Genomic DNA, 20,116 nt, shown 5'->3' on the forward strand with positions numbered 1-20,116 from the left:
TTAGAAGGCGATACATTGACACAGAGTGATTTTTTAGTATTTTGTTCAGAATCTTTTTTTTCTAGGTTTTTCTCCTTTAAAATTGGGTGCGTCTTATAGGCCGGAGCGTCTTATAGTCCGAAAAATACGGTATTTGTGCCTACTGTACAAGCTTGTGGGGGAGTGTTAAAAATTGGGCTTGGGTTAGTCAGGTCTAGGTTCAGCAACATTATCTGCCCAAAAGATGAGGTCAGCTGGCTAACTGAAAATAAAAAATAGGCAGAAATTCTATTAATAGATTTTTGTGTTCTCTGATGGCACAGGCATATTCTAGGATAGCAGTATTAGGCTCAAATCGTGAAAAAGAGGTTCAGGTGCATGTGACATTTTTTTTCACACATGGATTGGCTACCACCAAGTCTAGAATTTAACCTCATTCAGAATCTTTGGGATATGCTGAAGAAGACTTTATGCAGTGGCTCGACTCTTCCATCATCAATACAAGATCTTGATGAAAAATTAATGTAACTCTGGATTGAAAACTAAACTGATACAGAGGTAAATGTGTTCCATAATCAAAGCTAAATACATCCAACAAAATATTGTGTAATTCTTTTTGGCAGGACAGTGCGTAAGAATGTAGAGGAATAAAAGTATTTCATGTGCTAATTCAACGAACAGTTAAGTGAATATACATAGTTTTTTTACTTTACATACTCTTTTTTCCATAGGGTTTGCTACTGTATTGCCAAATCAACTGGATTTTTATTAAAAAATGATTGTATAAATAATTTCAAACAATATTTGAAGGAAAAACTCTTACTTGTGAATGTAATCCAAGAATCTTGAGACTTGTTTTTCTCTCTGTTCCGGCGATAACCTTGTATGAATTGCTAAATCTTTCATGACATTAAAATCACTTCTCATTCTGTCTGTTAAACCTTTCAAACAAGAGTTATTTGTATTAGAAAAAATAGTATTTTGTGCTTTGTAGGAAATTACTATTTTTTTAAGTGCACCTCTAATGCATATACCCCTGAACTTGCAGTACAGAAAATATAGATGGGACAGTCAATGGATTGCAGTTTATGTATTTCATAATTACCAAGGAACACAGTACTATAAATTCATATTATATGAGATGTTTTAAAGTAGCTCTAAAAATAATGAGATGCAGCCAAGATCATCTGACCAAAAACAAGAGATAATTATAATATCAGAAAAATACATTCTTAGACAAGGTAGTCAAAGACTTTTCCCTGTTTGGGTCAAAAGTTGCTTCTTTAGAACCAAAAGAACTTCAGATCCCACTGTATGGAAAGAACTTAAAAATAATTCCAGATCAAATACACAAACCACAGAATGGTTAGCAAAAGGTTTCTGGAAAAAAAAGCCAAGTAAAAACCTGTCTTTTGGTGGCACTAAACAGCTGGAAAAATGAGCCAAAAGAAGAGTTTCCTGGACTTCAGACATTTTTTTGTTTGCCAGTGTCCAATTCTCTTGTAGTTGGCCGTATATCTTATAAGGTAATTGAGTTCCTGTATTCCTCCCTGGGAAATAAAGAAATTAACCCATTCCCATGCTCAATCTGTATATTAACCCCCCCTAGCGTTCTAATTCTGTCAGTTTTTGGATGCAAAAAAGTGATTTTTTTTGCATAGAAATTTTTGTTTATATTGTGGGCCTGTAATTCATAGGATTAACTCCCGGGTATGATACTTATATTTATTTATTATATTATAATCATAAATAAAAATATAATACATAATTATAAATAATAATTTTAAAAAATAATGAAATTATAGACAACAATGTAATCTTACTATTAAATATAACATTTAAATGTACTTTTATTTTTAATTCATGTTGTATAGCGTTTTTTACTGTAAAAACCATTTAAAAGCAGATTACATTGGATTCTGCTTTTAAATTTCCCGCCCGGACACACCTCCCGAATACATCACCACTCGCATCACCCGGAAGATGACACATCCTCCCGGGTGATGCGAGTTGGGATGTCCCGCCTGCCTCACCCCAACCCTGCTGCTGCTCTGCATCTCCAGGGAGATGCAAAGCACAATGCAGACCTTCTGCATTGTGCATTGCATCTTCCAGGGGATGCGAGCTGCAATAGCAGATTCCGGGGGTGGTGCAAGCTGGCATCACGTTTCTGAATTTACTATTGCTGCTCGCATCTGCAGTTAGATGTGAAGCACAATGCAGAAGTCCTGCATTGTGCTTCGCACCTCACTGCTGATGCGAGTAGCGGGGTGGCCGGGACCCGGGTGGTATTTAAAAGCAAATTACTCGGTAATCTCCTTTTAAATTTCCCGCCTGGCCACACCCCCCAACGGACCAGCACACCAGCATCACAGCGGGACCATCAGATCGCCGCTGGAGCGCGGGGCAAAGGTAAGGGGGGCTTTTAAAGTTACCCCGAGTGTGACTCGGGATTACCGCTTTTTGCAAGTGGAATCCACCCTGAGTCACACTCGGGATTACCGCTAGGGGGGTTAATGTTCCACAGCACTATGCCCATTGCTGGGATTACATTATTATACAGCATTAGGTGTTTGTACTTCTTTACCACATCTAATGAAGTATTGGCCTATTTACAGTATATTGAAAAAAGTCCTATGGATGCCAATGAACAGACTAGATTTTGCAGTACAAGTCCATTATATGTAAATTAATATTTTCTTTCATACATCTTCTAGCTTTGTGTGCAAAAGTACAGGTAACTTGGCTTAAAAAAACCCTTGTAGAGGAACATATTTTGTTCACAACACATTAACAATGAAATGTGAATATCAGTGTTGGCTGGACACTGCAGTACCTTCACACCTTTTCATGCTATCCATAAAATACATACTACCTATAGTGTACAAAAAAGTGCTGTGAATTACGATAAAAATACATTATTTTTACAGAGTTTAATGAAAAAAATATTGAGTGCAGGACCACCCTGATGCTTTAAAAACACACCCCTAGGATGAGCTCAGTTATTGCTTTATGGTAATGTGATTTTATATCAGTACTTTATGCAGTTTTGAATAGAATACAAGTTCCGAAACGCAGATAGATTTACGATACACAGCAATATTAGGCTCACAATATTACCTGTTAAAAAGCAAAATTCTGGAATCAAAACAATAGGACTGGGTTGTGTTCCAGGTAAGCCTCTAACCTTTTTAGGATTGTGGATAATTCCAGGCTGCTGTAGGTCTGTGATTTTTTTGTTATATTGCTATGAAAGTAATGCAAACTGGTCAAAATGACAAACTAAATACAATCACATTTTAGAACATTTACAAAATCATTACTTAACCTTAGATTTAAAATGGACCTATCACCAGAATTATTACTTCACATAAAAAGGTAGACAACCCTTTTATGTAAGATAAAAATTAATTATTTTTTTTTTTCCTATTTTTTAACCTTTATGTTTAACAAAAAAGGTGAAACCCTTCCCTTCTGTGTTTATCACCGTGGTGATAAAGACAGAATAGGAGCTCAGAGCCTCCTGGAATATCTATGTCATGCATTCTAAGAGGCTTCTTGCTGCTCCTTCTCTGCATGCCTGATCTGTAGCATAAACAGAAGGGGCTTTTTTTTCCTGTAATGGGAAAAAAAACGCAGATCTCACTCATGCACTGAGATCGACATTCTTTTTTCCCCATTTACATCAGGCTACGTCACCTGATCTCGCACCTGCGCAGTACGAGATCGGATGTTGTAGCCAGGAGGCGAAGGAAGATGGCGGCGCCCTGTGTGCACGAAGGCAGATTCCAGGATGGCAGGGATCCCAAATGAGGACAGTGGCAGCAAAATCGGGGGTTCTGCGGAAGGAAAGGTGTTTTTTACATTTGGTTTGGAAACTTTCTAAGCAAGTTATCTTTACCAAACATTCATAACTTATAGCAGATCTACTAAAAAGTTTATAAAAAATAAACTAGGCTCTTTGACAACTGTATCAAAAACTCATTTTTAGTGAAGAGATAGATAGTCTTGTCCATGACATATGCTAATCTCCATTTCCATGAAGGGCCTCATAGGGAAGAAAATGTGACATCTTTTCAATAAAGTGACAGACACCTAAAAAAATTTTTGCAGCATGCAGAAAACCTATAGAGTACAAAACAGATCCTCTGAGTAATAGGTCATGACAGGGAAGGTGATCCAATTCTGCTTCCAGCAGTGTTCCCATATTATGTGGAGTTTAATTTAAAACCCTGTCCAACGTGTTCCATGGGTCATAGAGGTATGCACAATGTACTGTAATGTATATTACAGAAGTGGTTTGTCCAGACTGGGAGGAGACTTGGGAAGCTCAATACTATTCAAGAGGGGACTCAATGCTTTATTTACCACTGAGAAGCTCTCAGTCATTAATGACAAGAAATAAAAATTGAAACAAACATAGTTGTAAACAGATGTTGACCTCGAAACCAAGAGAAAGACTTTTTGCATCCAAAGTGAAGTGAAACTAACATAGGCCATTGACACTTATATAGAGGTACTTTTTAATGCATGGGTGCTAAAAAGATAGTCATGACAAAAATAAAGTATACTTTCCTTCAATTCTAAGGTTTTAATGCATTAGGACAAAAAAATAATAATAATTTGTTCTCTAGCTGGTTCTAAATATTTAAATGTAATATTGTAAGGTGTAATGCAAAATACAACAGGAGGAATGGAGGAATTTTGTCCTACTCTTCCTACCACAGCATTTTAGGACTTTGTCTGGGAATGTCCAAAGCGACACCTTGAGTCTTTTCTTTTTGAGTCATTTTATTGAAGATTTGCTGGTGTGCTTGAGATAACTGTCCTGCTGCATGACCCAATTTCAGCCAGGCTTTAGCTGTCACACATTTAGCCTCACATTTGACTCTAGAATACTATGGTATACTGAGGAGTTCCGGTGTGCCCAGGTGCTGTGGCTGCGAAACAAGCCCAAATCATAAGCCCCCCAAAGCTTACACCTAGATGTGACCTACCCTTTTTAATTCCTATGTAAGCAGTAAGGGTGTACTTACATTTTTTTCAATCTTTGCTAAATATTATTGACATTATGTGATATATAATGCATTTAGACGATGTTCTATTTGCCAGATTTAATGACATTTAAACACCAAATATATTTTTCTTTTTGGTACTGATGTACTGATGTGTCAACCTTAGAATTGAATGAGGATGTAAATTCATTTTTTCATGGGCATGTGCAACATTTTAAACAAATAGTTTAACTTAATTGGTAAATAGAGTGCCATACAGTCTTGTAGTAGTCAACAAAGCTGATTTCACTGCCGTCAGATTTCTTGAACGTAGACTTTGGAGTAAAATCCCAATCTAATCCATCAATGCGATATGTTCGATTGTTGTACCTGTGTGGTTAGAAAGTCAGCATTGTGTCACATCTAAAGTAAACCTGACTGTAAACAACATTAACCAAACCATCTATGTAAAAACTATGTAATGTATAAATATTTTTAGTGATCATTTTGAAGATTTTCTATACATAATAATGGCCAGGTAGAAAATGGTTGCTTTACTGAGGACAATGGTGTTTACTGCAAAAGGAATTTAGGCTGTTCAATAAAGCTGCGTACACACTTCCAATTTTTGTCGTTGGAAAGGATCTTTCACGATCCTTTCCAACGACAAGGGAGTGCACGATGCATGAACGGTGCTGTACATACAGCACCGTTCATGCTCTATGGAGAGGGGAGGGGGAGAGCCACGGAGCGGCACCCTGCTGCGCGCTCTCCCCTTCCCTTTCATTATGATCGGTTGTCGTCCATCGTCCGTGGATCCGGCAGGTCGGTCGTCCGGACGATGGATGACACCCACTGTACACACGGCAGATTTTCGCCCGATAATTGGCCGATGCCGATTATCGGGCGATAAAAATCTGACGTGTGTACGTAGCTTTACCAAGTTGAATTATCACTTTGGAAGAGATAAGTAATTCAGATTAGTAAATGAGATGAGACTGTAATCATGTGCAAAGAAAACACAATTTTCTTTAGTTTTCCTTGCACCTGATTGGGTAATCTTTGCAAAATAAACCGTCACCACATTTCCCAGGCGAGTGAAATATGCCTTGCAAGGTGATAATTCACCCTGGTAGGTACACAACCAAAATGCCTTTACTAAATCAGCCCCAATTTGTTAATCATCATGTCATGCAAAAAGACTGGTTTGATGCAATAGGTATGCCCAAACACATTGCCCTGGCCTATCCAAACAATGATTTTACTATGCAAAAAATGGAAATCTGTGGTAGCAAGTCAAAACAAGACATTTTATAAAGTAAAAAGTCAGTTTGTTTAGTCATTTTCAAATATAAACATTCATGTCAGAGTTTACCTGCATGATGAAAGAGGAAAAAACACTGATAAGGTATACCCACTGGTCTCCTTTCCTGTACTGTACTGTACTGTACAGTGTTTTATGGCCTGATTAAGTATTTCACTCTCCACTTCTCATCTAAATGTCCTGCTGTGCAAACACTACAGGAATATACTACACATGCAAACTGAAGTTTAGATGGGAGGGTGTTCTGTCCCTTAATATAATGAGGATAGGGATTTTTCTTTGTTAACTGTGATATCTGTTATTCAACAAACCCACACACAGGGCTTAAACCTGCCCCCTAACAGTGCCAGTGCCTATAACTGGTACAGACTCAACTGCAAAAAGCAAAACCTTTATCCCACAGGCATTCCAGCATCAGAAGTCCATAGGGACACCAGATGAAGGAAGTACAGCTTCCACTGTTGATGACAGACATTGCAGGAAGTTCATAGAAATACCAGATTCAGTCCATCTTTTAGAAGTTGGACTTTAACATCCCAGCCATTAAAGCCAGTGATGGTGAATCAGTCAGATCTGACAATAGAGATAATAGCAATTTTATGCAGCCCCGTGGAGCATTCACCAGAACGTTATACCAACTTGGTTTATCGCATCTGCCTAGAGCAATGAGACTTACCAAAATACCCCATCTCTATCATGTAAAGCAGGAAAGGAAGAAGTTCCAAGAGAACAAAAGTATAGATCAGGGTGTAGTGACAATCACATGGAGCAACCACTGCTTCCGTTAGAGGGTTTCTGTATCAGACCTATTCAGCTTGTTGTAGACCCCAAGTCCACATTATTCATTCCCCACAGATGACATAAGAAGTATACAGCAGATGACAAGATGTTCTACCTAAGACAGGATTTGATCAGCCTTTTTTGCCCCCATGATGGTTGGAGTACTTGACTGCTTTGCCTGACTTAGTCCAGTTCCAACTATCTACAAGCAGACTGCTCCAAAATTTCTGAGACAACAAGGTGTTCTAATGCCCCAGGATGCTGACCAGGAGACAAGACTCCCACCACCTCACCGACATTGGGCCAATGATTCCTCCTCTGACTGATTGGCTGGCATATGTTGTGACAATTTTCCAAAAGGCAGGAAGAAAACGTTACCCAATTCAAAGCTGGATTTCTGAGCAACAGGCAAGGAACAACCTAGTCTTCAGTGCAAAGCAAATCAGTCTGTCCAAAGATTTGGTTGTCTCACAACAGAATGGTTTCAGTGGTCATTAAAAGAAGGCTATTATCGGGAAAGACTTGTGCAAAACCAGGCAAAAATCTCCTGGACTGAAAAGTTTGAAGATTTTCCTTTTGTAGAAACACTGTCCAAATAACAAGTTGATGCTTGCAACAATTTCTGAAAATTCAAGATCCATTTGAACCACTGTAATAAATGGACAGTCAAAACCACGTTATTCCACAAGACCTCTTTCCAACTTTTCTTTAAACAGCATGTAGTCAAAGATTGCCACCACGAGGGAGCACATCGGTGTTAATACTGGAGCCAAGGTAAACATGATGATCAGAGGCCAGGTTAGTATGGGCCAAAATTTAGTAGTGTGGGGCGCCCCACAGGGAAAAGTTGGATAAAAAATTGCATAGGAACACAGAATATATCAAGCAGCTTCAACAACTTAGGTGGAAAATGTTTATGCCGCATTTTTAAGGACACACCTTTACTCCTTGGCCAAGTGCATTCATTGTGTGTTACATTCTATGAGTAGCCAATCACTGCCTATAGAGAAAATGAGAAGTACAAACAAGCTGTTCAGCGGAAATCAACCACAACCACTCTGCAAAGACACCCTGATCCCAAAGACCTAAGTGGGTGGAAATCTGCTAATCAGTGTGGTTGCACAGGAAAGTGAAGTTTAAGTTTCTAGAAGGGATATTACCTCATGCTTCCAAATGAAGAAAAATTCCCTTTCATGTTGACTACAAATGCCATTGTGACATTCAAAATACACAAAAAATTACCAACTTTGCTTCATCTAGCTCCAGTAAAAGCAGGAAAAAAGAGGAGTCCCTTTCTTCACACCTGTCCTGTCAGTATGCTGCTGCTGTCCTATTTAATGAACAGCGCCCGGATGTCTCATTGACAAGATCATGCATGGGCTTGGTCAGTTAGACTGCAGGTAACCTAGGTGCAGGTAACCTAGGTACAGGCAAGTCATAAATGAAGCTCATATCTTCAAAGTTCAGCTCACAAGTCGATAACACATCATATGAAGTTTTGTTTTTTGCAATTAAGTATACCACAATTAATGTGTTTTGCAGAGAAAAAAAATACTAAGAGATAAAAGGACCGCTGTTAATGTTACTAGATTTACTACAAGCAATATTAGAAAACTTACTTGGTAAGTACTGTAAGTCCAATTAGTTCTTTTTTGCAGGTATCGTGAAAGTATTTCTCTCCAACTTTTGAATGCAAATAATACAAAACATCTAACACAGTTTCACTGCGAAGAACCTTATGGCTTACGTCAATGCACAGCATAATGCTGGTCTCATATTGCAAAATAGAAGTTGTGAAGCCAGGCCAAATAGTTAGTCTGTGCAAAAAGAAAAACTTTAAAGGTATCTTGTAAAATAGACTGTCAAAAAAACATAATTTAAGGAATTTTGTGACTTAAGAGATACAGTAAGTTTGTGAACACCTATTAGTAATGCATTTATAAACATGTTGAACAACTCTAATGAATTATAAACATGCCTCCCCAGTACAGGGATGCATTTTCATAAAATTTCACATGTGCCGATTTAACTAATACAACATTTGAGAGCATTTATCTACATTTTATGAGTAGACTAGACCTTATGTTCGTCTACACTAGTGGTGTCCAACCTTTTTCATCTGGGGGCCACCCTTGACTTTGAGATAAAACTTGTGGCCACAATGCAAACATTACAGATTTATGCCTAATCCACCTAGCGGTCTAAGCGTTACAATTTTTTGCATGGTAATGTATTTTACATTGTAGGCCTACCTACCCAAAATATGTCCACTAGTTAATAAATTTAATAATACTTAGATCTCAGCTCTTCACTTCGCGCCAGGAGATTGGAGGGAGAAGACGTGTCCCCAGGACCTGCGGGGACCAGAAAGATGATGGTGGACGACAACTGAGTAAGGTAAGTGGGGTTTTTCTTAGCCTAAAGCGACCCCAAGTATGACTCAGGATTACCACTTTCTGCAAAAGCAACTGAGCCAGGGTTCTTTGGCATAAGGAGAGGATAACTGCACCTCACTGCCAGTCTGAATGCAGCCTAAGTTCTGTAAACAATCAAATATTTATTAGGGGTAGCATTGACATAATTATTACACGCTCACTCTCGGAGAGCTAACACTGAGCATGTCCAGAAAGCTTCCTCTCCTGGTACCACTATCTAATACAAAATGATGGGAGATGCGTGCACCCCAAAGGGAAGGACTGGATCTGGCAGCTCCACAGGTTGTAGGTTGGGCATCCTTGCTTTACACCACCATCATTTAACCATGTATTCATGAATCTGACATTGTGAACATTAACATTTACTGCAGAAGTGCAAAAATGTCTAAAATGTATGTGTATGATATAGCATTACATTTATTGGAAATACAAAGGATACTTTTGATCATATAGTAACAAGGATGGCCTCCTTGCACCCAAACTTATCCATAAGACATGTGTTAAGCTTGTAGGCACATTCAACTTCACTTCCATATAGCAGTCACACAAAAGTTTAACAGTTATACAGCTGGAAATGTTAAGCTGGGTAAGAAAAAAAACAGTGATCTGACATTCCATTGAAACACACTGACCTAAAGATTTCCCACCACTGAATGTCACATTTACTGCTTTATGCATAGACTCCTTGACCTAATATCCCCACCTTGACTGGACACTCCAAGATTATACATCTCCTATATGCAGGAGGTAATTCATGCCAATAGAGGCATGGTACATACTAAAGCTGCGTACACACGTGCAATTTTTGTCGTTGGAAAGGATCTTTCACGATCCTTTCCAACGACAAAGGACTACACGATGCATGAACGGTGCTGTACATACAGCACCGTTCTGCTCTATGGAGAGGGGAGGGGGAGAGGGACGGAGCGGCACCCTGCTGCCCGCTCTCCCCCTTCCCTTGCATTAGGATCGGTCGTCGTTCATTGTCTGTGGATCCGCCAGGACAGTCGTTCGGACGACGCCGACTGTACACATGCCAGATTTTCGCCTGATATCTGGCCGATACCGATTATCGGGCGAGAAAAATCTGACGTGTGTACGCAGCTTTAGGTGTAACAGAAATTTGAGAGCAGGAAGATATACAGTAGATCTCTTCTGCAACAGCAAACATTGTTGCTAACACTTTTACTGCACTGTATGTAGTATTTTCAAGCTGAAGAGCATACTTGTGTGCTGTTATATCAACTGGATCTTCAGGGTTGTAGTAATTTCGACCAATTTGCTTCATATTCATAATTTTAAGCAGCCTGAAAAGCACAAAAATCAAATGCAATTAACGTATTGTTTTAGTAATACAGTGGAAAAGTTTTGCATATAAATGTCTGTTCAACCAAAACTAACACTTGTATTTCATTTTGTTAGCTGGATGATAAAAATGATAATATTAATGGACTAACAAAAATGCGCCTCTTCACTGAATGAGATAAAAATGTAATTTTTTTCTTCAATCTTCAATTTAAACTATATGTGCACCTAACATAATTTAGCTATGTTATGTACCTGTAGAAATCTCTCTTGTGTACACATCCAAAAGGCCTGAGGCTGCTGCTGGTTGCTGTCATCTTTGATGCTATGAGTTTCAAGCAACAATCAATAGTATTTACCTTTGTATTTACTAGTCCTGTACTATAGAAGAAACATCAAGGTGTATGTCTGCATTGACCTTATTGTCAAAGAGCAATCACTGGTATTTCAGGAGCTTGAAAGTCTTTCTGGATTTCAGACACTTGGCATGAATCCACCAACAGCTGTTTAAATACATAATAAAATCCTGCTTAGGGCACCATGATATCATGGCTTATTTGGGCTCTTCGTGCCTCTTCCTGGGCAGTTTAGCCCATGTAAAAGTCATGCTGTATCTCTCAATAAAAGAATAGAAAAACCTTTGTTTTAATTTTGCTTTACTTGTCTCAAACCTACCATTCAGCAATAACATTAGTCCCATAGCAGTGAAAATGGTTACTCTTGAAATGTTTAAAAAAAATCATCACAAAAAACAAACAAACCTGCGAAATATAATATTGTAGAAATGGAAGCAGGTGGGTGACGAAGGAGGCAACTCATTTGTCAAAGTAATTGTAATCTTTACCGTCTCCCCATTGCGAGTTTGGCTGACGACTTCACTAACCTGAATAAAAACAGACATTTATCTATTACAATTCATACATGTGTTAGTCCAAAATCTGTATGTCACACAATATTTGTGCTACTACCTACAATACTCACATATTCAGTAAAAAAAAAAAATCACATTAATTTGTTTGATCTTTTGAGCACAGATAATTTTTTTCACAGCTTGTACCCAGGTCAACGCTGGCCAGAAAGTTTCAGCTGTTAGGCAGCTAAGAGCTACTGATGTCATTCAGTAGTTAGTTTACTAAGTGCTACTTAACCCCTACAAAATATACCTGTCACCAGCCTGCACAGTACAAGTACAGTGTACCTTCCGTGAGCAATGCACCTGTATATAATTGAAACACAAATAACCTTACTAATTCCCTATTTACAAAAAAGACAAACTTTAAATAAAGATATGAATTTACCTTATTGAGTTTTTTGGGCAAGAACAACATGTGTCCATCAAAAGCATGCGCGTTTCCAATCAAGTTAATATGCTGATACAACAAAGCTGACCTCAGAGATCTGGATTCCATCTGTGGATTGTAGTCAATATGGTACTGATACAAGACCCACTGTGGCCGTGAAGTCAATTTAACATGGTTGGCAAACAACTGGATAGCTTTGCCTGAAAAACCTGAAAAGGGTCAAAATGAGACAATAACAAATTTAATTTGTATCATAATCTAACATTTCCTTTTTGTGTTGCCTAGAAAACCTACCAGGTGTTAAAGAAGACCTATTTCCTCTCAATGTTCTTTGTAAAGACACAACAGGGAAGCCTCCTATGAGTTTTTTTTATATCTATTTTATTGCCACTTTGACATAACTAAAAAAAAATCAGCTTACCTGTTTTAGAATCTTTTACATGACTAATAGTTTGCCTTGTGAAGATGCCAAGATCATTAAAATCACGTTTTCTGCCACCACGTTCACCTAATGATATGTCTTGAAAACCAACTGAGATTGACAGCTCTAAATGGGGAGAAGAATATTTCAGACTTCACTGCTGCTGAATGCCTATATCCATCCAATTCATTATTTAAAGCAGCATTAACAGCTATTCTTTACCTGCTGCTTGTGGCCTAGATACTGGTGGAACTCCTTTCTGGCGACCACGTCCAACCAGCTCAGTATCAGTTGATGGTCCTGGCAGATCAGTGCTAGGAAAAGGTTTTACTTCCTGGATGCAAGACATTAAACCAGTGTCAATTTCAATGATGTAGTAACATTTATCAATAAATAATATCTTTTAAAAATAACTCACTAACACCTATAATGAGTTTACAAACACCTTTTTTTCACTTTTTGAGTATGGTGATTTCAAATAAATATTCTATAGAAAACTTGGTTGTTATGGTATGTGGTAAAACTCTTGCCAAAAACATATTTTCCACACTTCTGTCTCACACCCCTCTCTAACCCTGAATCTGAAAGGATTTTTCTTTTCCTTATCTTTGGAAGTAAAGTATACCCATCCAAGTTTGCCATCCAGGTCCAATGCAAGTGCCATTTCTAAGTGTGAGGCATTTCTGATTCAACACTAAGCATGGCATGCATCTCTGCTGGCGATTCATTCCCAGAGTCCCTCTGCAATTATGTCTATCTCTTCTTGATGTTAAAAGGCCCCTAACAGCTGGTCAGGTAGTGGAAAGTGTTCCAATTCACACAGGGAGTAACATGAACACCCTGAAAAATGGCCCGGTTGCTGCAAACATAGGGGAAAAAAAACAGAAGATATGGCAGAGCATCACGTGATCATGCCTTTAGGTGAGTAAAAATTATTTTTAGATGGGTTTCTTTCTGATTAATATTGGTGGTCAGTTTGTGAGTTGTATTTTGCAGGAGATGAGCTTTAAGTCATTTTTAGACCCAACAGACCAGCATATTTTTCCTCTCCATCTGGGTATATTCTACACAGAAAGAAGGGCTCAGGATTACCTAGAATTCATAAAAGCAGCCATAGGTAATCCCAAAAAGCTCTGTAAAAAAACACAGAAAATGGCTGGGATCTGTGAGACCTTCCAATAAAATATTAAAGTAAACATTTTATGAAGGTGTGCAATAAAATAACCATGATCTCCAAACACCGACCCCCCAAAAAGTAATTTAAAAATAAATGTATTTAAAGTAAATCAACCCCACTGTGTGTAAGTATAGTGTTTGTTGGTGGAAAAGAAGAAACTACTTTTACAGTATGGATGCCTGCCTTGGGCGCTTCAGAATCACATCTTTTCTGACAACTGTACCTATCTTTCAATAGTCAGAGATAAGCCTCCATCTCAGAAAGGCCAATGGGCTCGATTTATTAAAGCTCTACAAGACTAGAGAAAAAACTACCATGGGAGAACCTGGATGATCCAGCAAACCTGGAGTAGATTTCGTAAAAATTATCTGCTGTTAGTTGACAAAGTCAAGCTTGCTGGATTACCCTGATTCTCCTATGATAGTCTATCTTCTCCAGTCTTTTAGAGTTTTATTAAATCAGAGGCCCAATGTGTGACACTGAAGTTCAATTCCCCTGTCAACAGACAAGAGAGATTTATCCCACACAAAGAGATTTTGTTCCTCTGGTCCTGATGTGGAACAGAACCTTTAAATGAGAAAACCATCAGACCACGGGCACACTTTGAGCTCCACATGGTGGACTGACTTCATGTCCAGAGGTGATTAACCTTGAGTCTGCAGCTTTTACCAAGGAAGGTAAACTCTTGCTTGCATATTATGGTCAGTATAAATTCCCAATTATTCAAAGGAAAATTTCATTGTTGATTTTCACATTTGTCTTCTTCCAAGGATGACTGTGATTAAAAAAGATAGTTACCCAAATATGTTAAGAAGCCATGAGGGCTATGAGATCTAAAATAGGCCATGTTTACCCTTTTTAGTTTTTTCAGAAAAGGTAGGGATCTGAATAAAGCTTCACTAACTTTCCAGTCAGGAAATTGGTATCTGGTACAAAAGTTCTTGGACTTGCATCCCATAGTATAAAAAGTAAGAATGCTGTGTGCCCCAATAAACAAAAATGAAAAACTAATTACTAATCTTATTAAAATAATACCCCAAAACCTTCCAGCTATAAAAATAACGAAACCTAAATTGGAACTAAATTTAAAATGAAAAATTGTGAGCAGGCAACCTGATAGGCAATGTCCCTTCTGCAAGAAAATAAACTTACCTGATCACATTTTATTTTAAAATATAATTCCCCCATTCTTGTTCCATCACAGGTTTCACCTAGGTTCCATTTAGCCATCTTAAAGTGTACCTAAACAAATTTTTACTTTACATAAAAGGGTAGACAATCGTTTTATTTAACCCCCTAGCGGTATTCCCGAGTGTGACTCGGGGTGGGAAAAATTGCAAAAAGCCGTAACCCCGAGTCACACTCGGGGTAACTTTGGGGGTTCCTCTTACCTTAGCCCTGCGCTCCAGCGGCGATCACAAAATCCCGCTGTGATGGCGGGGCGCTTCTCCATCGGGGGGCGTGGCCGGGCGGGAAATTTAAAAGCAGATTACGGAGTAATCTGGTTTTAAATACCGCCCGGGTCCCCACCACCCCCGCTGCACGCATCTTCAGTTAGATGCGATGCACCATGCAGGATTTCTGCATGGTGTATCGCATCTAACTTCAGATGCGATCACCATTAGTAAATCCAGGGGGTGATACCAGCGGAGATTTCCCACTGGCAGCACCCCCTGGATCTACTGCAGCTGCTCCCATCTCCCGGATGCTGATCTCGGGGTGATGCGAGCTGGAGAGTGAGCGCGGTAGGGACATCCCCACCGCATCACCCGGAGATCAGCCTCCGGGAGGTGCAAGCAGGGGAATGAAGCAGGGCGGGGACATCCCCACCACATCACCCGGCAAGATGTGTGACATCTTCCGGGTGATGCGGTGGAGTAATGGATTGTGGGAGCGGGAAATTTAAAAGCAGATTACTATGTATTTGGAGTCCCTTGTGGAATCGAGCGATAGTGATTCACCAGGAAATTTGTCATCGGACAGCGAAAGTGAACTGAGCGACGATTCTGAACCTGTGCGCGCATGGTGTCCTATTGAGCTTGATGCGGACTAGGCAGCACCGCCAAGATTTCCATTTACCGGCGCACCTGGGATGAAAATTGAGGCTGAATGCGACGACCCCCTGGCATACCTGAAGTTGTTTTTGACTGATGAACTTATCGAAAAAATTGTTGCGGAGACAAACAGGTAAGCCGCTCTTGTGTTTGCTAACTTTTTGAATTTTTTTTTTTTTTTTTTATGCAAACGTGTGCTGCTCTGTGTTTGCTAACTTTTAGAAAATTTTAGCTAATTTTGTTTGCTAACATGTGTGCTGCTCTGTGATTGCTAACTTTTAGAAAATTTTTGCTATTTTTTTTTCCTAACATGTGTGGTGCTCTGTGTTTGCTAACTTTTTAAATTTTTTTGCTATTTTTTTTTTTTTTTTTTAATGCAAACGTATATGCTGCTCTGTGTTTGCTAACATATTACTTGCCACCTTCACACTATAAAAGAACATATCCTAAAATACATTTTTTATTTTGTTTTATGCAGGTACGCTGGACAACAACAAGGTGCTCCACACCTGAGGTTTGCAAGAAGCATAAAGTGGGAACCTGTGAGCAAGGATGACATTTGGTTGTTTTTGGGCTTGGTGATCCTGCAGGGAGTTGTGGGCAAACCCCTGCAGAAGTGGTACTGGTCCAAGAACAAAATGGTTGCCACTCCATTCTTTGGCACAGTCATACCAGAATACCGCTTTTCCCTCATCATGAAGTACCTGCACTTCGCAAACAATGAAGAATTTGATGAAACTACCCATCCTGCACCCAAACTCAAGAAAATTTGGGAAGTATCTCAGATTATTCTACAAAATTTCCAGCAAACCTATGTGCCAGAAAGAGATGTCAGCATTGACGAAAGTCTAATGACTTACAAGGGGAGGCTCAGCTGGGTGCAGTACACTGCATCAAAGAGGGCACGATTTGGCATGAAGACCTATATGCTGTGTGAATCTTCATCTGGCTACATCTGGAATAAGGTGCTATACACTGGAAAAGGGACACAGTTCAACCCCAGATACAGCCATTATGGATTGGCAACATCTTCAGTGCTATCCCTCATTGAGCCATTGCTAGATCAGGGCTATTGCGTCATAACTGACAATTTCTACACCGCTCCTGAGCTTTATGAGTTCCTTCTGCAACACAGAACAGACGCGTATGGAACCGTTAGGGCTAACCGGCGCAACCTGCCAGCACTGTTTGCAAAAGGGAAGCTGAAGACAGGAGAAATTGTTGCCTGGCAGAAAGGCAAAATGATGGCCCTAAGATGGCGTGACAAGAAAGATGTGTGCCTGATGAGTACAGCCCATGATGCCTCCATGGTTCTGGTACACATAAAACGTGGGAAAGAAGTGATGAAGCCACAGGTGGTGATTGACTACCATGGGAGTTGTGGCCAGAGCTGACCAAGCCATGACATTCTACCCAGCGATGAGGAAACAGCAAAGGAAGTACTACAAGAAGATTTTCAGGCATCTAGTTGAGCAGTGCCTATGGAATGCCTACGTTCTATACAAAAAAAAAAAGTCAGAGGCCTTTGAATCATTCAGACTTCATTTTGCAAGTTTCCGAATCCATAGTCAAGAACCACCAAACACCATCAGTGGCTATGAATAGACCTGGACGTCGTGCTTCCACCTTTGTCAACCCAGAACGCCTGACCGGTCGTCACTTCGTTGAATACATCCCACTAACCCAGAAAAAGGCGGCACCTACAAGGATGTGCGTGGTTTGCTGCCAATGACAGAGGAAGGAAGAAACGCAAGGAAACCAGGTTCTACTGTCCTGACTGTGATGTTGGACTTTGTGCAGCACCGTGCTTCAAAATCTACCACACCCGGCATGTCTACTAAAAATGTAAATATTTTTTTTTCTAAAATCTGCATTTAATTTATCTTATAATTTATCAATAATATTGCACCCTTGTTTGGAAAATTTCAGTTAGAAATTTTTGATTAAAAAAATTGTTCTGGTCCATTATTTCATTATTTTTTATAATTATGTATTATATTATAATTTATGATTATAATATTATAAATAAATATAATTATTATACCCGGGAGTTAATCCTAAGAATTACAGGCCCACAATATAAACAAAAATTTCTACACAAAAAAATAGGATGACTTTTTGAATCAAAAAATGACAGAATTAGAACGCTAGGGGGGTTAAAGTAAACATTTTGTGTTAGTGTTTTTTTTTAGTGCAACACCTAACAAAAACACTTTTATTGTATTAAAAAAAAAAGGCGCAGCCTCCTAATTCTTGATTGCTTAGGTGATCAAGAGTTAATGGGAGCACACAGCCTCCAGGGATACCTACCTCATGCATCCCAGGAGGCTGCTCCTGCTGCGCATGTCAAAACATCCCTGGCATGCATAGGAGCCCTTTCATCAATAGAAAAAGAGTTGCGAATCTCACGCATGCGCAGTGAGATCGGCACGTTTTTTCCCAATCTACGTCACTCGAACTCGTGCCTACACAGTGCAAGATTGGATAACTCATCTGCGGGATTGAATGTGTGATTTTTTTGTTTTGGTTTAAGTGGCCAGGCCAGAGTGACATAACTCATTCCTGATAGCAGGTGTCATGCTGGAACACCTGGCATTATACACTGAGCTGTGTACTGCCAGCAGACAGGTAAGTGTGAATTATTGGGGCATCACAAAAAAAGATCTTAGTGACTGGGTTTACTTCAGGATATTTTGCCTACATATGAAATGGTGTACATGTCCTAGTTGTTAATGAGGAACACGGTGGTGACATTTGTGCACACATTTCCCAATACATTAGCACATGGCAATGCCAGTCCCCCCATAGATTATACCTTCCCCGGGGCGGCGGTGTCCTGACCACGTGCTCTCCCCCTGGCTCGGGCTCGGGCTCTTCCCGTCATGATTCCAACCTGCAAACAGAGACAGCTTGGTTCCGACACTCCATACATTCTAAACATATAGCAGCAGACCAGCAACAATTACCCCTGTATGTGTAGCACAAAACACCTAGTCTGCCACACCCGCCCCTACCCCACCATAAATATTGCACCTGTCTATATAGCGCTACAGCGGCCGACAAATAGCTCCAAGTTCCGCTGTAATACACGAGGAGCTCCGCTGTTCAATAAGGACGCGCTGAATGCAAGCTAGTAAGAAGGTTCCCGAACCTATTCTCCCCCCGCCATGAAGAGGCCCCCCCGTTACCTGCAATGCACCCAGCTCACCATACACCGCTCCTCTACTTACACGACAGGCAAGCCCATGCGCACTACGCAGCGTTAAGTAGCCCTTCGGACCAGGGCGGAGCCAAGAGAATAGAGGAGCCTATAGAGAAGCGATATTCGCGCAGGCTTTTCACGGATTGACAGGCACGAGCACCCTATGAGATAGATCCGGCTGGGATGATTTCTTCATGCGTCATATGTGTGACTTCTATATACTATTACGGTATATATATAATGTATATTACTATACCGGTAACCAGTATGTTATGTGTGATATATTGCTCAGAATAACACCACAGTGCATTCCCTGATATAAACTGAAGCATTGCAAACATTGAGGAGGTGTCAGTCTATGGAGTATAATATATATTTCCCATACACATTGACTTAGCAGAGCTCGTTCTGTATCCTGGCAGCTGGTCTGGTGCCCATGTGTGGGGTCTTGCCTGCCATATAATTCATATGAAGCTGAGGTGAACCAAGGAGTGCAGATATGGGGAGATTGTTGAAGCCTTTGGAGGAGGCCAGAAAACAGCAATATGGCAATGTTATCCCACTTATTGTTATGTTAGAGCCACGTGGATGCAGCAGAAGGGAATGTCATCCTTTACCTGACAACCATGGAGGTGTTAGTAGGTGGAATGTAATGGGGAGCGTCCATTAAACACTGGCCCACTTGCAGAGGACGAGGGGAAGGAAAAGCGGGAAGAACTACAGACAGATAATTATATTTCAGGTATGAAGCCCACAAATCACTCCATATACTGAGCTATTTCTGCGGCACTGAGAACAAAGGGAAGGCGGCCCCACTCATATAAATGAGATTCTATTATTATATATAATAAAATATATTCTATTAGCTAAGAAAACATATAAATTAGGACCATCATGCACAAGTTGAAAGTAAAGCATAGTTCTTGTTTAGGAAAGAGGAACATCTTGATAAAGATGGCAGATGGGGCAAATGCAGCGAATAATAAAGCTAGCTAGTATATTTTTTGTATGTTTTATGATTCAATACTATTAAACAAATATTGCTATGTTTTAATAATCACATAATCAGGTGCCTTCTTTCTTCCTCTCTTCTTTCTTTCCTGATTTATGCTTAAAGCTTGGCACTAATTGTATCTCCTTGGAG

At 39.7% G+C, this 20,116-nt stretch overlaps 1 protein-coding gene across 1 annotated transcript in view; it reads right to left on the reverse strand.

Moving 5' to 3' along the window:
- PIWIL1 (piwi like RNA-mediated gene silencing 1) overlaps positions 1–18,657 on the reverse strand; it is a 42,031-nt gene extending 23,374 nt beyond the window's left edge. Inside the window, exons 1-10 of the mRNA XM_072415751.1 lie at positions 18,586–18,657; positions 12,762–12,873; positions 12,540–12,665; positions 12,116–12,327; positions 11,579–11,700; positions 10,739–10,819; positions 8,697–8,894; positions 5,252–5,363; positions 3,100–3,226; positions 803–920 (exon numbers count right to left, since the gene is read on the reverse strand). Of these exons, the coding sequence (XP_072271852.1) occupies positions 803–920; positions 3,100–3,226; positions 5,252–5,363; positions 8,697–8,894; positions 10,739–10,819; positions 11,579–11,700; positions 12,116–12,327; positions 12,540–12,665; positions 12,762–12,873; positions 18,586–18,654 (1,277 nt within the window). The 5' untranslated portion in view covers positions 18,655–18,657. The remainder of the gene's footprint in view (positions 1–802; positions 921–3,099; positions 3,227–5,251; positions 5,364–8,696; positions 8,895–10,738; positions 10,820–11,578; positions 11,701–12,115; positions 12,328–12,539; positions 12,666–12,761; positions 12,874–18,585) is intronic.
- Positions 18,658–20,116: the final 1,459 nt, after the last annotated feature.

Source organism: Pyxicephalus adspersus, chromosome 6, assembly GCF_032062135.1.
Source record: "Pyxicephalus adspersus chromosome 6, UCB_Pads_2.0, whole genome shotgun sequence".
NCBI classification, from domain to species: domain Eukaryota; kingdom Metazoa; phylum Chordata; class Amphibia; order Anura; family Pyxicephalidae; genus Pyxicephalus; species Pyxicephalus adspersus.